The sequence below is a fragment of the Ostrinia nubilalis genome, chromosome 10, assembly GCF_963855985.1.
Source record: "Ostrinia nubilalis chromosome 10, ilOstNubi1.1, whole genome shotgun sequence".
NCBI lineage: Eukaryota > Metazoa > Arthropoda > Insecta > Lepidoptera > Crambidae > Ostrinia > Ostrinia nubilalis.
This window is the reverse complement of record NC_087097.1, coordinates 14,688,630-14,706,906: the sequence shown is the minus strand read 5'-3', so window position 1 is coordinate 14,706,906 and position 18,277 is coordinate 14,688,630. Positions and strand designations below refer to the sequence as shown.

At 40.5% G+C, this 18,277-nt stretch overlaps 1 protein-coding gene and 4 non-coding genes across 5 annotated transcripts; all 5 read right to left on the bottom strand.

The window, feature by feature from the left end:
* Nucleotides 1-28: 28 nt before the first annotated feature.
* On the bottom strand, nt 29-17,870 carry LOC135075461 (kinesin-like protein KIF12). Its single transcript, XM_063969900.1, has 14 exons — nt 17,866-17,870; nt 17,276-17,429; nt 16,747-16,878; nt 15,903-15,912; nt 12,999-13,129; nt 12,341-12,482; nt 11,855-12,091; nt 11,465-11,580; nt 10,893-10,997; nt 9,944-10,112; nt 7,414-7,466; nt 2,524-2,546; nt 1,656-1,964; nt 29-476 (listed from the first exon to the last, which is right to left on the bottom strand). Exons 1-14 carry the CDS (start codon nt 17,868-17,870, stop codon nt 326-328), a joined length of 1,737 nt encoding a protein of 578 aa, XP_063825970.1. The 3' UTR covers nt 29-325.
* Nucleotides 2,306-2,378, bottom strand: Trnat-ugu (transfer RNA threonine (anticodon UGU)). The gene has a single exon. It is a non-coding gene; the product is annotated as a tRNA-Thr (tRNA).
* On the bottom strand, nt 2,468-2,540 carry Trnat-ugu (transfer RNA threonine (anticodon UGU)). The gene has a single exon. It is a non-coding gene; the product is annotated as a tRNA-Thr (tRNA).
* On the bottom strand, nt 2,630-2,702 carry Trnat-ugu (transfer RNA threonine (anticodon UGU)). The gene has a single exon. It is a non-coding gene; the product is annotated as a tRNA-Thr (tRNA).
* Trnat-ugu (transfer RNA threonine (anticodon UGU)) lies at nt 9,533-9,605 on the bottom strand. Its single transcript has one exon. It is a non-coding gene; the product is annotated as a tRNA-Thr (tRNA).
* Nucleotides 17,871-18,277: the final 407 nt, after the last annotated feature.

The window sequence follows — 18,277 nt, the reverse complement described above, 5'->3', positions numbered from 1 at the left end:
TTGCTATTATTTATTTACAAGTAATAGACAATTTGACACCATTCCCCAATAATTCGAAATCACAACTTTTCTAAAAAAACATTTCATTCTGGTCTTAAAAACTTAATTAATTTTAAATTACCTGTAAATTACGACTTTTGGTCGCATTGTAATTGAAAAAAGTAGTTTAATTAAGTTGACAAAATAGTGACGTCACTTGCTTGTGCCATACAAAATCTATGGGAGAGTTTCGTTTTGACAGTTTTAAAAAGTACGTCAATTGATTGGTGGTGTCAACATGTCTATTTATACATTTTCAAAACATAAACATTAGCAGTACACAATTTTATTTGTTCAAGTCTAATTTACCAAAAGTGTTTTCATTGGCTCCAACGTTGGGCGTGGCCACGGCAGGGTTGGTCCAAACATTGGCGCCAATAGTCCCACCGTCCGAGTACGTTGGTCGCGCTGGGATGATGGGTGAGCGTATGCAAACACTGGAATTAATTGTGCTATTAGTATGTATAATTAAGGGTTATAGTTAAGCGTTTAGGCGCGGTTGGTCCAATTCGCAATTGGGCCAATCGTGAAAAATTCACAAATTCGCTATTAGTCCAATTCGCGATTGGTCCAATTCGCTATTGGGCCAATTCGCTATTGGTCCAATTCGTAATTGGACCAATTCGCTTTTTTTGCGCGTTTTGCCCTACACAATCAACAAAAACATGTCAACATTCAACATTTTTTGTAGACAATAAAATTTTGTTGGATGTTGACATGTTTTTGTAGAGCAAAACATGCGCTGGAAACCCAGCTTTATGTTAACAAGTGCATATTTATTAAAACAGAAAATCCTACATTACTGATTATGGTCACATCATGATGCCATAATACTTCCATATGTCCTGTCCTCAGATAAAGGGTTAATTGGACAAGTATTATGTATATTAACTCTGTAAAATTAACCATATCAAAATTTCACTAGTCTAATCCACACGCGACAGTGCTGATTTTATTATTTCTTTGTTATCATCATGCACCTAAACCATTTTTATTTATTTTGTTTTATATTTAGGTGAAAGGTGATTCAATTCTCATGCGTGTCGTGCGTTCCACTGACCTCTGATCTTTCGGACATCAGCTGAATCCGAAAATCGTCCTAAAGAACATTGCCAAATGTTAGCTTTAGGATACATAGAAAATCGTATTATCGTAGTAAATGAGGTCAGAATAGGCTTGTTTTGTCCTATGTTTTAGGGAGTTACCTATAATTAAAAATATTAATTCGCAGCTCATCTAACAGTGATCAGTAAAGATACCCATATCCTGTGATGTTTAACTGCTTTTTCATTAAGATTTATTGAAGGAAATAATAGACATGGTTATCTTAGGTTGAAGATCCTTGCTCATTTGTTTCACTAAACATTAAAAAAAACCCTATAAGGCTCGGTTTTCACCAAGGCGAAGCGGAGCGGAGATACATGTTTTGAATAACCAATCAGATTTCATTATTTGCACATTTCCGCTCCGCACAGCGCCCCATGTCAAATTCTATAGAAAAATAGTCCGCCCGACACATCTTTCTTCTCCGCTGCGCCTTGGTGAAAACCAGGCCTAAAATCATTGTACCTACCTATGCTATGATTAATTTTCATACTACCTAAGCATTTACTCACGAATTGACATCTTCGAGCTTTTTCAAAAGCCTCTCGTTCTCCCGACTCAGCAACTCCTGGTCCCTGAGGAGTTGGTCCCTCACGTTGAAGAGTTCAGTGTTTTCGGTCCTCAACGCGGTATTTTCTTGCATGTGCAGTTGCACCAGGTCTACCAGCTCTGATTGGGGCAGTTGGTAGAGTTTGTTCGGTTCAATTTGAGGCGGTGTGCGGCGGTTACCTGAAATGTAGAAAAACTGATTAAGGAAATTGCTGCAGTCAATGGAGCTTTGATCAGGCATTACATTGAATAGAATAGAAGAATAGAATGGACTTTAAACAATAACAATACTTACAACACAAAAACAAAAAAGAAAATGCACTCATTTTAATATGTGGTATAAGTACTCATAGTATAAGTAGGCTCAGCATTTATATTTTTGCATGCTCGTAAGGGGTGGGTCTTCCGCGGAAGCCCTTGGTTTCGTTGATTTTAATACAGTGATCACTAAGGTATAGTAGCAGATGCAAGATATGATGCTCCAACGCAAAATGGAGCGACGAAGTACGTACGTGGATGAGAATAGCCTAAGACCTGGCTCAAGAGGTGTGCATTGTGTGCAAATGCTCACATTATTTTAAACAAGAAAAATAATAAAAAGGAAATCGATTCCTGCCTCCAGAGAGATTTGAACTCTCGACCCCTGGTTTACAAGACCAGTGCTCTAACCCCTGAGCTATGGAGGCTATACACTGATGACGAAAAAAAGTAGCTTTAAATGGCTGCTTTTAATGCCATTAAACAAGAAAAATAATTGATAAAAGAAATCGATCCCTGCCTCCAGAGAGATTTGAACTCTCGACCCCTGGTTTACAAGACCAGTGCTCTAACCCCTGAGCTATGGAGGCTACACGCTGAAGACGAAAAAAAGTAGCTTTAAATGGCTGCTTTTAATGCCATTAAACAAGAAAAATTATTGATAAAAGAAATCGATCCCTGCCTCCAGAGAGATTTGAACTCTCGACCCCTGGTTTACAAGACCAGTGCTCTAACCCCTGAGCTATGGAGGCTACACGCTGATGACGAAAAAAAGTAGCTTTAAATAGCTACTTAATGGTATTGTTTGCGCGCTTATGTTGGCAACAAAGAGTTCTCATGTTCTACTGTTGGTATACATGCGTGCATCTTCCCGACCATTCGCCAAAGTTCCTTGGCGTCTAACGCCATCTATTTCTCCGCGGCGTAAACTGTTGTGCCGCCTACCAAACATTTGAAAGAAAAAAGACAGTTGCCCGTTGCCCAGACTCCATTTTTTCACGTGTGCATCTACGCCGCTGCAAAAAACTATTTTACTTTATCGTTTGATGATTTTGTGTGAAGTGCAGTGTTTTCCGCGGTTCGACCGACGCCCTCTGATATTGGATTGCCACGAGGAGTGCTGGAACTGGGAAAGGGAGCCCGGTGTCGCTGTTACCAGGTCAGTGCATGAGTCTCACATAATCCCAATATATCGGGTAAACTCCTTCCTCGGCAACTCACACAGTTATTCTATTCCCGCATCGCATTTTCTATTTAATTTCTCTTAAAACAAATACGTAACAAACCCCTCGCATCACCAATTTTATGGTCCTTCGAGCCGGATTTAACCAGCCCCGTTCTATATTTATTTACGCTATAATCCTTGTTACGTATTTTAATACCTATATATTATATTGTTATATACATTTTAACGCATCTATAACTGTGTTCGCATCGCATTTTGCTCAAATTACGCATATTTTTTCATCTAACGCAAACTCGCTCGCTTTGAAACGGCGTCCAAAATGGCGTCCGCTACAAAATTAAAATTTGTCGTTGCTAAAAAGCAAGCCATTTTCGCTCGCATTAATGAAATCTTTACTGTTGCAAAGAATATTTCGATCTCAAAAGAAATAACTAAGTCTCAACAAGCATTTTTAGCGTCATGTTCAACTTTACCAAAATTGTATGATGAATTTAATTCGCTTTGCGATCAGCATAATCTTTTAGAGATGGAGTTGAATCCCGTAGCTGTTCCCAATTTTAGTGATTGGTCATCCTTTGAGGAGCTTTATTCATACATTTCACAAACGCGTACATCAATTGTTGAATGTCAGGCAAATACCGCACATACTTCATCAACAAAATCTGTAAACAGTGATACAATTAGATTACCCCCGATCGAATTACCTTCATTTGACGGAAATCCTAATAATTGGCCCCTATTTTACGAATCATTCAAAACAAACGTGCATAACAACAAAGCATTGACCAACGCGCACCGAGTGCAATATTTGATAGGTAAATTGAGTAGCTCGGCGCTCAATACATTCGCAGGCATAATACCTAATGAGGTCAATTACCCCACTATTTGGGAATCTCTAATAACTAAATATCAAGATAAACGTGCACTAGGCACCATGTATTTGAATAACATTTTGGACATTAAATTAACAAACAGTTCGCCATCTCAATTAAATGATTTTATAGAAAACCTTAACTCATCTTTTGCCGCGCTAAGACAATTAAATATCGATGATTTACCTGACTTCATCATAACGCATATCGCATTAAAAAAGTTAGACTTACAAACTGTGCAACAATTCGAATCATCTATTCGTGACAAAGACATACCGGAGAGTTCAGATGTTATCAATTTCATCCGCCACCATATTAAAGTCTTAGAACGAACATCTTCGTTTTCGGTTCAACAGACACAACCGCGACCGCGCTTTAATAATAATAACACTACTAAAAGAGTGTCTCATACCTTTGCCATAACAAATGACAACACATCGGAAAATGTTAAAGTAAATACGTGCATTTATTGTAAATCGGTTCAGCATTTTCGTCTTTATGAATGCACCGAATTTAAGAAAATGAGCATCAAAGATAGATTTCAATTTGTGAAACAAAATCATTTGTGTGTTAATTGTCTAGGGTCAAGTCACAATACTTCAAAGTGCGGTTCCCAAAGCTTGTGTAAAATCTGTAATAAAAAACATCATTCTATGTTGCATTTTGACACCCCGGTTACTTCGCAATCCACTCGCATTAATACAAATCAAATTACAACGCATTCACCACCTTTCGCGGCGCCTCCGCAGTCAGCGGCCCCGCCCGTAACCACCTCTGTGCAGCCGGAACGCTCTGTGTGCTTGCACTCGCAGTCCAGTGACAATTCCGCCACATGTTTAGGCGCGTATCAGGACGAGGCGGGCGTCGTATTGACAACCTCACATAAAAACAATTCTACGACAATACTACCTACCGCGCAAGTTTATGTACCTATTAATGGTAAACACGTAACTATCAGATGTTTGATTGACAGTGCATCGCAAAATAATATTGTAACGCTTTCATGTTGTAATCAATTGAACTTGAATATTCAACCGCTAATTAATTCGACTATTAAAACTGTGGGGTCGCTCGATACCTCTGTTTTAGGTTTTGTTTCGCTGACAATTAAGTCTCGCGTCTCTGACGCACAATATAATGTAAAATGCTTGGTAGTCGAACATATTACTGACTATCTACCTACTCGCGTTGTTAACACAAGCATAATCGACGACTTTTCGAATATCCCACTCGCTGATGATTTATGGAATTTACCTGGCGATATTCACGCAATTCTCGGCGCACCGTTGTTCCCACATTTATTACTCGGTGGTAAAATTATACCTACTGTGACATCGCGCCCGGCTGACGGTTCGGTCATTGCCCCTCACGCGCTCGAAACTACTCTTGGCTATATTGTTGTGGGTGAAATGGTTAGCTCCGTCGAACCTGGCAACGTAGCCTGGTCCTTCGGTCCTTTAATAAATGACAATTTGCATCAGTCTTTAACTAAATTTTGGGAGATTGAGGAGGTTACTAGTGGTGGCTGTGACGTCAGTCCGGACGACCGCGAGTGCGAACGCAAGTTCTTATCGACAGTGTCGCGTGATTCTTCTGGCCGTTTCATTGTTTCTTTGCCTTTTAAAGGGGATCCTAAAACATTAGGTAATTCGCATATTGGTGCTCAGCGTCGATTAGCTGCACTTGAGCGTAAATTCATCGCGCTGCCTACACTTCGTGAGGCGTATAATGAAGTAATTTCTGACTATTTAAAAAAAGGTTATTTATCTGAAATACCATACTCATCCGTGGCTTTGAGTGAGGGTTACTTCATCCCACATCACGCTGTAATTCGTCCCGATAGAACTACGACTAAAACGCGCATTGTTTTGGATGCCAGCGCCAAAACGGACACTGGCTTTTCGCTCAACGATTTACTCATGACTGGACCTAACTTGCAGGCTGATTTATTTACATTGCTATTAAGGTTTCGTCAATTTGAAATAGCCGTCACTGCTGACGTGCAACAAATGTACCTTCGCATACTTTTAGCAGATGATGATCGTAAATATCAAAAAATATTATACCGATTTAATGAAGACGAACTTGTTCGTATTTTCCAATTTAATTCGGTCGCATTCGGTCTTCGCTCGAGTCCGTACCTGGCTATGCGCACGATCCGACAATTGGCTCTTGAGGAACAGGATCGCTTCCCTCGCGCTGCAGAGGTCGCCACTCACGAAATGTACATGGACGATTTAACTTCGTCAGTTCCCACCGCAAATGACGCGATTCAGTTAGCTCATGACCTAATCGCAATGTTTAAATCCGGTGGATTTGATCTAATAAAATGGGCCAGTAACTCGCCTGAACTTCTCGCTCATTTGCCTGAGTCTCATCGCGCCGCAATTGAATTCACCGATAATAGCGACACACTAAAGGTCCTAGGTTTGAAATGGCTACCTGTAACTGACACTTTCACGTTCACAATTAACGAAACTCCCGCTAATAATACTAAACGCGTGATTTTATCTACTATTGCTCGCTTGTTTGATGTACTCGGCTTAGTTGCGCCTGTTATACTTTACGCCAAGCTTTTACTTCAAGATTTATGGCTCGCTAAAATTGATTGGGATGAAGTACCACCTCAACCAATTATTGACCGCTTCACTGAATTTAAAAATGAATTGCCCCTTTTATCAAGTTTGCAAATACCGCGCCACTTGGGCATATCAGCAGGTTGCACTGTCCGCTTACTCGGTTTCGGAGATGCCAGTCTTAAGGCATATGGCTGTGTAATTTTTTTGCATGTAACGCATCCGAACGGTGACATTTCTATACAATTAGTATGTTCAAGGTCGAAAGTCGCTCCGCTCAAAACTATAACGCTCGCTAGGCTCGAATTGTGTGCCGCATTGCTTCTTTCTGAATTTATTAAACGAGTTCACGCCGCATTTGATAATCGCTACCCTATAAATGAAATATTCGCCTTTTCAGATTCCACTATCGCTCTGTCGTGGATTCATTCATCGCCGCACCGTTGGCAAATGTTTGTCGCCAACCGTGTTAGTAAAATACACGATAATTTGCCACCTGGCCGCTTTTTTCATATAAACGGATCTGAGAATCCCAGTGACTGTGTCTCGCGAGGTCTTTTACCTTCGCAATTAATCGCGCAATCATTATGGTGGCATGGCCCCTTATGGGCTCAATCTCCCATCGCCGATTGGCCGATCGTGCCCTTTGTATCTTCTCATCTTGATGATATACCTGAAATGAGACCGTCGGTTACTTTAACTGCTGTATCCGATGTAGACGCATCGCCACACCCCCTTCTTGAGCTCGCATCCCGGGTCTCGTCCTGGAAAAAATTTAAACGCATTACTGTTTATGTCTTACGCTTTATAAAAAAGATACCTAACTCACCTTCAATCGAAGCACCTCATCTGGAATCTGCTGAACTCGTTCTTCTTCGAACGCTACAGAAACAATATTTCAATGAAGATATAAAAAACATATCCAATGGTAACTTGCCTTCCGCATCCCTCAGAAAACTTGATTTGTTCATCGACAATGACGGGCTGCTCCGCGTTGGTGGGCGCCTTACTAACGCTGACATTCCATTTGAAAATCAACATCCAATTTTGCTGCCTCGTAGTCATCACATCATTAATCTCATCATCGATGATTGTCATCGATCTAATTGTCATACTGGATCGCATCTTTTAATGTCATTATTAAGACAGAGATATTGGATTGTATCTGCTCGCAACATTATCCGACAGCGTGTTCGCAAATGCAATTTTTGTTTTAAGGTCGCACCTACTCATCCTTCGCCTATAATGGCAAGCCTTCCTCCAGCTCGTGTTCAAGAAGCTAAAGCTTTCACCCACACTGGAGTAGATTATGCTGGGCCTATTAACATAACACTTACACGTAGACGTGGTGTTAAAAGTCAAAAGGCTTACATTTGCCTTTTTGTTTGCCTAACTACAAAGGCAATACACATCGAATTGGCTTCGGATTTGAGTACTGAAACATTTCTAGACGCTTTTAAGCGCTTCCTTTCCAGGCGAGGTCCTGTCTCATGTATGTACTCTGACAACGGAACTAATTTTATCGGTGCTAAACGACAATTGGACGAACTTTACAGTTTCCTTTTCGCGCATGAAACGTGCACCGCGTTTCAAAATGAATTAACTGACAACCGCAAAATTATTTGGCGTACTTTGCCTGCTCGAGCTCCCCACATGGGCGGCATTTGGGAGGCAAACATAAAAAGTATAAAAACGCATTTATTCCGCACAATCGGTAATCAGCTGCTTTGTTATGAAGAGCTCTTAACTGTCCTAACTCAGATAGAATGTCTATTAAATTCGCGTCCGTTGTGTCTGTTGGCCGATCAACCTCACCATATTTTAACTCCAGCACATTTTTTAATGACTACACCTTTACAAAGTTTACCTGTAAGCGAACTAAATTCATCAATGCGTCTTTCTGATCGAAAATCCCTTTTGGATAAATTAGTGCGAGACTACTGGAAGAGGTGGCACTTAGACTATTTGCATACTTTACAAGTAAGACAGAAATGGAATACACCTGCTGTTCCAGTCAGTCCTGGGACTCTTGTTCTCATACATCATGATGATACACCACCTCTTCGTTGGCCCACTGGCATAATCGAACAAGTATATCCTGGTAAGGATGGGATTATTCGCGTCGCTTCAGTAAGAACAACAACTGGAACTTATAAGCGTCCTGTTGTTAAATTATGCCCACTTCCTACTCAATAGCAAACACAGTTATAATCGCATACAACCTCATATTTTTATCATATATTGTATACATACCACATTTTTGTCTTATATTTATATATTTTGCTTTAATTGCCCTCCAAAACCAGTATTATATATTCCGTCACATTTTAATCTTGATCTTAACTTTATTTTAGTAATTCTGCATCATATTCTTTGAAAATCCCTAGTATTTTCAAGCCGGGGAGGATGTTTGCGCGCTTATGTTGGCAACAAAGAGTTCTCATGTTCTACTGTTGGTATACATGCGTGCATCTTCCCGACCATTCGCCAAAGTTCCTTGGCGTCTAACGCCATCTATTTCTCCGCGGCGTAAACTGTTGTGCCGCCTACCAAACATTTGAAAGAAAAAAGACAGTTGCCCGTTGCCCAGACTCCATTTTTTCACGTGTGCATCTACGCCGCTACAAAAAACTATTTTACTTTATCGTTTGATGATTTTGTGTGAAGTGCAGTGTTTTCCGCGGTTCGACCGACGCCCTCTGATATTGGATTGCCACGAGGAGTGCTGGAACTGGGAAAGGGAGCCCGGTGTCGCTGTTACCAGGTCAGTGCATGAGTCTCACATAATCCCAATATATCGGGTAAACTCCTTCCTCGGCAACTCACACAGTTATTCTATTCCCGCATCGCATTTTCTATTTAATTTCTCTTAAAACAAATACGTAACAAACCCCTCGCATCACCAGGTATTTAACAAGAAAAGTAATTGTAAAAAGGAAATCGATCCCTGCCTCCAGAGAGATTTGAACTCTCGACCCCTGGTTTACAAGACCAGTGCTCTAACCCCTGAGCTATGGAGGCTACACGCTGATTACGAAAAAAAAGTAGCTTTAAATAGCTGCAAATCGTAATGCTGCTAAATAAATATTGGGCCAATCATTTGTTTCAACCTGTTCAAATATAAACTGAAATGATTTATACTTTTGTTTCAAGTATAAATGGATTCTTTGTTGTTTGCTCTGAAAATAAGCCACCTATAGTTTCAGAATCTATTTCATGTCAGAAAAATTAAACGTCATTGAGGCAGGCTTGCTTCACATACATATCTAGCTGTTTGTCTAATGAGGATATTGGTATTAGGTCTTCAGCCTTCTTTAAAGTGTCTTAGAAAGCCAATCCTAGTTAGAGCCAAATTCCACCCCGGTGGCAAGCTCGAAGAGGGTAGATGGGAATGACGTTCATGTACTTACTGTAACTATCCAAAGTATAATCTGTCTGCACGTGTAACGCCGTCCTGAGGTGTTCGTTTTCCGTCTGCAAAGCCTCCACTTCCCTCTTCAAGCTCAGTATTAGAGCGTCTCTCGCATCCTGAAATTATCAACCATCATTACTAAAGCCCGTTTTTCACAGCCAAAGAGGAATGAACTAGGGATATCTTCATCATCATCATTTCAGCCATAGGACGTCCACTGCTCAACATAGGCCTCCCCCAATGCTTTCCACGTTGATCGATTGGTAGCGGCCTGCGTCCAGCGCTTCCCTGCTACCTTTACGATGTCGTCGGTCCACCTTGCAGGTGGACTCCCACGCTGCGTTTTCCGGTACGCGGCCTCCATTCCAGAACCTTGCTGCCCCATCGGCCGTCAGTTCTGAGTACCCTGCGTATGTGCCCTGCCCATTGCCACTTCAGCTTGCTAATCCGTCGGGCTATGTCAGCGACTTTAGTTCGTTTACGGATTTCCTCGTTTCTGATTCGATCTCGCAAAGGATATCTTCATGTACATAAAAATAAGATTGATTTTTCACCGAGAAAGCGTTCGGGTCTATTAATTTGATAAACGGGCTATTTTTATTATTTTTGCCCTCTGTCATTTTCCTCGTACCGCATTTTTATCGTTCGTTCGTCATTTCGTTTCAGACCAATGACGTCCAATGCTGGACAAAGGCCTCCCCCAAAGATTTCCACGACCATTCCTGCGACATTCACCAGATCATCGGTTCACCTAGTGGGGGGCCTGCCCACACTACGTCTTCCGGCATTTTTATTTTGCGAGGTTAACGGAGTCATTGAACTCGCTCCACTCGCGGTGGAAAACCCGCTTTAGTCTCGCTCAAAGGTTAATATTGAAGTTCAAGAAGTGATCTTACCATTTTGACTATAGGTTTGGATTTAATCTTCTTAGCTCTAGAGGCGTATCGAAGAGTGTTGATGGTTTCGCTGATGTTTGATCTCGTTGGGGCTATGCACGCGATCTGGAACAAGTTTTATTTTGATAGATTCGTTAGACCAGATGCAAGGCAACTAGCTGAGGACGAACGTCCAAGTTAGGACAATGACTCTCGGTTCTGTTTCATTGGGCTCCGGTGGAGACCGTCGGGTTTTAGTGGGTAGACTTCGCCTTTTCTGAACAGGCGGGGAGAGTCCCACATAACCCACTGGCCTTCCCCATCAACTAGCGGGTATGCACAAAGCATTTCCCGACGTTAAACAGTTTCAAGGCAGCTATGAGTATTTGTCTACCTACCGGAAAACGCAGCGTGGGACGTCCACCCACAAGGTGGACCAACGACCTGATAAAGGTAGCAGGAAGGCGCTGGATGCAGGCCGCTACCAACTGTGCGATGTGGAAGTCATTGAGGGAGGCCTATGTTCAGCAGTGGACGTCCTATGTCTGAAATGATAATGATGATGAGCCTTTAAGCTAGTTTGAAGCTCTTACCATCAATGTGACTCCGTTCCCGGCAAGGCTGTCGGCTAGAAGTTTCGTCAGCTTGCTGTCCCGGTACGGGATGTGACCTCTCTTTTTTCCATCACTAAGTTGCGCTATACAGTAACCTGAAACATAAATTATATTTCCCCATGGTCTTAAAATGTAGATATTATTACTTTGTTTATATCTGGTTTGTGAAGTATTGGCCTTGGAAACAGACTTCTGCATTCCGCCACATTCATCCATTTTATCCATAAATTCAGCCCACTTAGAACTGTTAATGTATATGTATGTACTTTTTCAACGCATATTACTGCTCTTTCAGCACCTTCATCAGTTTTGTTGTTCTTGCCTATCGGCCTGCAATTACCAAGTACCAATCCAGGCTAATAGACTCACCTAAAACCATGAGGCTCCTGTTGATATTATTGGCCTCCTCAAGCGTCTTCCCCGTGCTGTGAGTCTTCTTAGTCATCTCGCTGCCGGCCAGGTCCACGAAGTTGATCTTGCCATGAGTCGAGCACGTGATCTTGGCGTCGGCGCGCAGGTCGCGGCGCACGCGCACACTTAGTAACGTGTGCGAGCGAGAGGAGTGCGCGTTCATCGCGTGTGCGCCTACCGCGCGGTTCTTCATGCCTGGGGAGAAAGAGAGAGGGATAGAAAGTCTCCACCACTCTAATAAAGGTTCATTTTCAAAGAAAACAAGAAAGGTCTTCCTGGAAGAATTACGTCGTAGAGAACGTATCTGTTCTCTAAAATAGGAGTGCAAGAGCTGTACGTCGCGTTGCTATAAGGTCTAGTGGTTAGATAGTCAACATCGTTCCAAGTCACCACATCTGAGCACCTACTTATGGAGTTATTTATGCTTTGAAGATGTCTACCTACCTTCTTCCAGAACAGCAAATAAGTCGTCCAGTTGCTCGCAGTCGACCGTGAAAAGGTTTTCCACGTAAAAACTTCTGCTCTCTTTTGACCACCGCACCTGGAGCGGTTTCCTCGCGCTGCCGGGGTTCAGTAGATCAATCACCTGGAACCATTAGTTTCTTATTCATTTATTTCATCTTGTGTATCATATTTCTTCATGTCAATGTGGCATAAAGTACCCTGCTGAAATTCGTAATTCTCATAGAAACTGAAACTGAACTTCTAACTGAAACTGCAATCATCTTGGGATTTTAATTCGACCATCCTGCTTTCCACATTTTCCGCATGTCTTGGGCAGGAGTCTGGAATCTGATCTGAAGTTTATTCAAGTTCTTCGTTCTTTAGAATTCATGCATTACCAGCCAGACATCTTCGCCTCGATCGAATAACGAAGAATTTTTTTAATAAGAATATAAGTAATATGTATTGCACAAATTACCAAGAGTCCCGTTAGCCCCTCATGGTATATTATATGCTTGTGTTACGTAGCCTTACCACAATAGTCGAGCGGCGGCGAGGTTCGACCCGTATTGGTCAGATTACGAGTCGGCCAGTCCGACCCCTTTACCGTTCGGCTATCGTGGCTTCAAAATGTGGATTAACGGGCTCGTTTCCTTACCTTTTCGTTGTATATCTCCAAGAAGGAAGCCTTGAGGATGAAGTGGCATTCAGGCCGCTCTTGTATCAGCTGGAACAGGTACACGAAGGAGCGCACCACCAGGCCGTGTTCTGGGGAGTATGGACTCGTACCTCTTTCTACCTGTAAGAATTTTAATGTTAAAAGAAGTAACCAGAAGTTATTGAGGTAGCTAGATACGACCAGCTGCGCTTCTATAGCAGTACACCATTAATTTAATCTTCGGTTTCGAATCCCGCCGGGAGCAAATGCATTCAAAACGAAAGCTTTCTAAAGCCCGGTCTGTGAGAACGTAGAATTTTTAGGTTGCTGTCGCGCTCGCACACTCACTGCGGGCGCCCGTCGCACAGTCGCGACAGCAATATACCTAATTACGCGTAAGCGATAAGGATGGGCAGCTTGGGGTCATTGGACAAAATTCTACGTGCTCGCAGACCAGACTATACAGTGGAAGAAACCGGGCCTTACTGAGGTGAGGCCGATTTAGTAATTCTTTTATGTGCCTGTTTTGTTTAGTATAGGCTACCTGCTGCCTACAATAAATATTTAGGTAAGTAGGTAAATAACATTCTACCTAGGTATTTTGTATGAGAAAAACTCGACTTTATTTTTCTCTTGACAGCTAGAATCAATTCCAAGGACACGTAGTTAAGTATTAGGTATTATTGGTTTCACAACACCTTGATTTGGCGACCTTGGTATGTCATAGTCACATGTCCTGTGAAATGGGGTTCCATAAAAATAATTGTTTTTCTATACAACCCGGCAATCAGGCGAAAGTGTTTTGTGTTATCAATCGATTGGCAGTATTTTATAGCTTTTTGAATTATTAATCGTTTATTTACTAAACTTTAGCGGTAATCAGTGTTTAGATTCTTATCACAAAAGTTCTTCGAAATTGACAGTGAATATTTATTGCTTTAAGTTTTTAATGGTTTGTGTTACCTTTTACTAATGTCGGTGTTTTTTGTATGATAATAATGAACTTTTATGTGTTCCGTGTTTATTTTCATGGACGTTTAATTAGAATAGTGGGTCTTAAATCTACTCGTGTAAAGCTGAGTTGTTCCACCTAACTTTAAACTTTAACCGCAACTATAATGATAATGGTAAGATGTCGCAACCCAGCGTAAGAGACGAATCTGAAATGCATTACAGGCAAATGCTCGTCAAGTCAGTGATGCAGTATTGTAATGATGTATTAATACTGAAAATCAAATCTAAAAAGTTAAGCCGGTAGGATTGATTACATACAGGCATAATTATGCTCTAGCATAGCCCAACACAGCTCGGCGGATTAGCAAGCTGAAGTGGCAATTACGAGCAGGGCACATAGTACGCAGAACTTACGGCCGATGGGACAGCAAAAGTTCTGCGTCGGAGGCTACGTAAAAAACGCAGCGTAACTTCATAAAGGTAGCAGGAAGGCGCTGGACGCAGGTCGCTACCAATCGGTCAATATGGAAATCGTTGGAGGATGCCTATGTTTAGCAGTGGACGTCCTGTGGCTGAGATGATGATGATACGATAAAATCCTCGAGGGGAAGGAGCACTTATCATAAATTAATATTATGATTAAGACATGAAAACGACAATGGGTTTATTTTGAGCTATTGCAAGGTTACATACAAGGACGCGTTATTAACGCGGTCTACCTTCATGATAAAACCAATGATTGATGTATGTAACATCTACAATCACACGCTCATATTCATAACGGTGATTGCGTCTATGGATCGTGATTTATCGTGGCGGGAACAAATTGTCAGTCACGGACAACATACCTAATGAAAATAATTGTAGGTAGTCCGACAAACCACCCGTCACGCGGGTGACACGCGAACGCGATGCGGGTCATTTCATAATATCACACTTTTAAAACGACATGAACGAGTATTAGTCGACTGCAACGGAAGGTGGGTTATGTTTTTTAAATATTTATTCTGCCAGATAGGCTCATGAGTGAATGGGAATGAATGAATGGAATTTCCTTGGCAGCACATGTGGGTATTTCTCTAACTAAGTAACTACTTGACACATGACAGAATCACTGTGAGAGCTAATACCCTACTTTCGCTATAGAAATAGCTATGGTACTACCCGCATTGAATAAGTTGATTGCATTCATTTTATCAACATTCTGCCGGGCAAGACGTGCTTTTCGAAAATGGTGTTAATTATTTTTTAAATGGAAGAAGTAGTTGAACAACTATAATTATTGCAGTACTTCAGTGTTTCGCCTGCAATCATGAAGAACCTGCAGATTACAAATTCAAGTAAGTCAAGACTTTCATTAGCGTATTTATTGGCGTATGTAGGAAAATTTTTCAGAGGGGGAGAGGCCTGACATGCCCGATGGTTTTTCGTGTAGCTCATTAGTGTATTGAGTAATATCATCTGCGAATCGGTAGCCCAACATCCTGAGGTGGGCTCTAGACCATTATGGGGTGGTTACAGTAACTTAAGTAAGTTGGTTCAGAAACTAATTACTATGATTGATTTGATAGGAGCTGAATTATCTTTCTTCAACGAAAAAATTGGTATCAAATTTTCGTAGAAGCCAGTATCATTAATAGGATGTATTTTTAACCCATCATTACAACGGGACTGAGTGTATATTCTGGACAATACGTCTTTCTTGTCAGAACGTCAATTAATATTTGGTTCATTAGTTTACTGCCGTGAAAAGTTGTTTCATTTACTGAGTATAGAAGGTACAAAATAAACATCAATTAACAACTATCAATAAATCATAAGAAAAGTATTTGGCAGTCGTTACAATAAAAATATTCTATCGTGTAGGAGTTTTATAACCCTAGCAACAAGCTGTTAAGCACATTTTAATGTCATCATAAAAGTTTGTTTAACATGGCTTATGTAAACAACTACCAGTAAACTATAAAAATAAATTAGATTTTTCCAAATATCCTAAAATTGTCGATAAAGTTCAGTAGAATATCACCATTTGCTGATAAGTAGGCCCTAGACTGTTTTTGAACGAAAGTGTGAACATAGTAATGTTTTGGTAGAGTTTCGCTGTCATGGTTTTGATTTGGGCGTAAAATAATGCTCTTACGATGAATCTGACATGCATAGAATGGTTTTAAAAACTATTTCGATTCTACACGCGTCTGCGCCTCTGCGATGATATTCTCGATGTCTATCCATCTATTCTATTCAGTATGTAGAGACTGTCATAATTCAAAATCGATACCACTTCGCCGCCAGTCCTTACCGTCGGTCATCATAATTTTTATAAATTGTTATTAGACGTAATAGGTGCTCGTTAGTGCTCGCTGTAATAATCTCTTCTACAATGTAAACACACGCGTTTGTAAAATTTACGCTGTAGCTGTAGCTACGATTAATTGGTGAGCTATTAGGTTTGTTATTCGTTACATTTACATTTAACGGTGTTTCATAACCTACATTTTATACAAACTAAAAACTTTCGTTACATAGTAATTACCATTTGGTTTTTCTTACACATATTGTATGAGCTAAAGTTACTCCTAAAGAGGCACTCTATAAGTTCTTTTTAAGCTACAACTTGGTCCTTCGAGCCGAATATCATTTTTTCCATTATGTATTCCATCTGCTTGTAACGTATCTTTATTTTAAATTTAACGAAAACTAAGAATAAGACACAGTTAAACAGTTTCGTAGGCGTCTGGTGTAAGCAAGGAAAGCTTCTCAAAATAGGAAAGCTTGGCCAGGAAGGCCGACTCACCAGTCCTGGAGGTCCAGTGAGGGTGTGTGTCTTCCCGCTCCCTGTCTGCCCGTAGCAGAAGGCTGTGCAGGAGAAACCTTCCACTGCCATCTCGAGCAGCCTCTTCACTCCAGAATATTCTAGTACATCTTCCTAAAAAATAGGGGTAGTGTTGTAATATAATATAGTCAGAGGCTATATCTAATTGGGCATAACTATTTGGATTTTGGAAGGCTGTTTCAGACTAATCGAGGATTTTGTTTCGGTGATATAACAGAACTGAAACAGCAGGTGACAAGACATTTATTCTCTCTAGCTCTGATAGTAGTTTCAAGTAATCTTTTTCTTCTATAATCGTGTACTTCATAGATTTCCTGCTTCTTCTATGATTCACGATAGTGGTATGTAGACCTACCCTAGGTTTCAGACTTTATAAATAGTCCTCCATACCAAATCTAACTGTAACTAATAACGATATTAGTTGTAAACAATTATGTCCAACGTTGTAATCGAACCCAGGTTCAACTGTGAACCTGTACAAGGTACGAACCTGTGTCGCAGCCGGCTCGAAGACGACGTTATAGGAAAACACCTTGGGCTTCTGGCCAGGTGTCATGGTGTGGCAGATCACCTGCCCCTTGCCAGGGAACTCCAGGACCTCCTGTTCACCTGTGGCCTTCTCTTTGTCATTGAGGGGACGTATTCTGTGGATCAAAACCGTGATATTGGTATATTAATAGAAGTAATTTGACTCTTAATACTATTTCGTAGCGTCTACGAGTCATGTTTCTCTGAGTAGGTAATTTTAATTTTATTTATAGGTACTTTGCAAAAAAGATAAATGGTTTGGTTTGATAAAAATCAACTGTGATAAGAGTTGTTTTCACAAAATATTTATGAATATGAAAAAAATACTTTTCTGAATTCTTTAAAAAAATTTAGGTAGGTACATAACCTATTCTGGATCATCGATGATATTTTCTTTAGACTTCAGTTAGTATTTAACTTAAGCCAGACATTTTTTCAGTTCACAGAACCGATCATGACATTGAGCAATTGATTTTTCAAACAATAAACGTTATTGATTTTATTTTTAATGTTAGTTATTATCGAAACATAATTACTGGGCAATTTAAATACGTCATAATGTTATACGAGTCCTTCATTAGCTATTACCAGCATAGGCCTTCAATTTGGTAACATAATTAACTTAATTTATTCACTACTATAGACTACTAGAGTCCTACTAAGTAGTTACTTAATTAATTGTTATAGGTACTCTTAGGCTGGGTTGCACCATCTTACTTTAACTTGACAAACGTTAAAAAACTGTCAAAATCCATATAAAAAGGACCGGTTGTTGTCAAAATTACGGTTAAAGCTAGGAGGTGGTGCAACTCAGCTTTAGTTTTATTAATATTTACTGCTAGGCAGTAACTACTAGGCTGTTACCTACATATTATACTCATACTTATTGTTATATTCCTAGTCATATGGATTGTTGATAATAAAGTAGGCAAGTAAATGTTAAAATAACTTATAGGTACTCATA

Excerpts from the sequence above, each read along its gene's own strand:
- LOC135075461 (XM_063969900.1), bottom strand. Across the intron at positions 10,113-10,892 it reads CCAAACCTATAGTCAAAATG|GATGCGAGAGACGCTCTAAT; the intron begins GTAAGATCACTT and ends TGATAATTTCAG. Across the intron at positions 7,467-9,943 it reads TCTTCGAGCTTGCCACCGGG|CGTTCGAAGAAGAACGAGTT; the intron begins GTGGAATTTGGC and ends TTGTTTCTGTAG.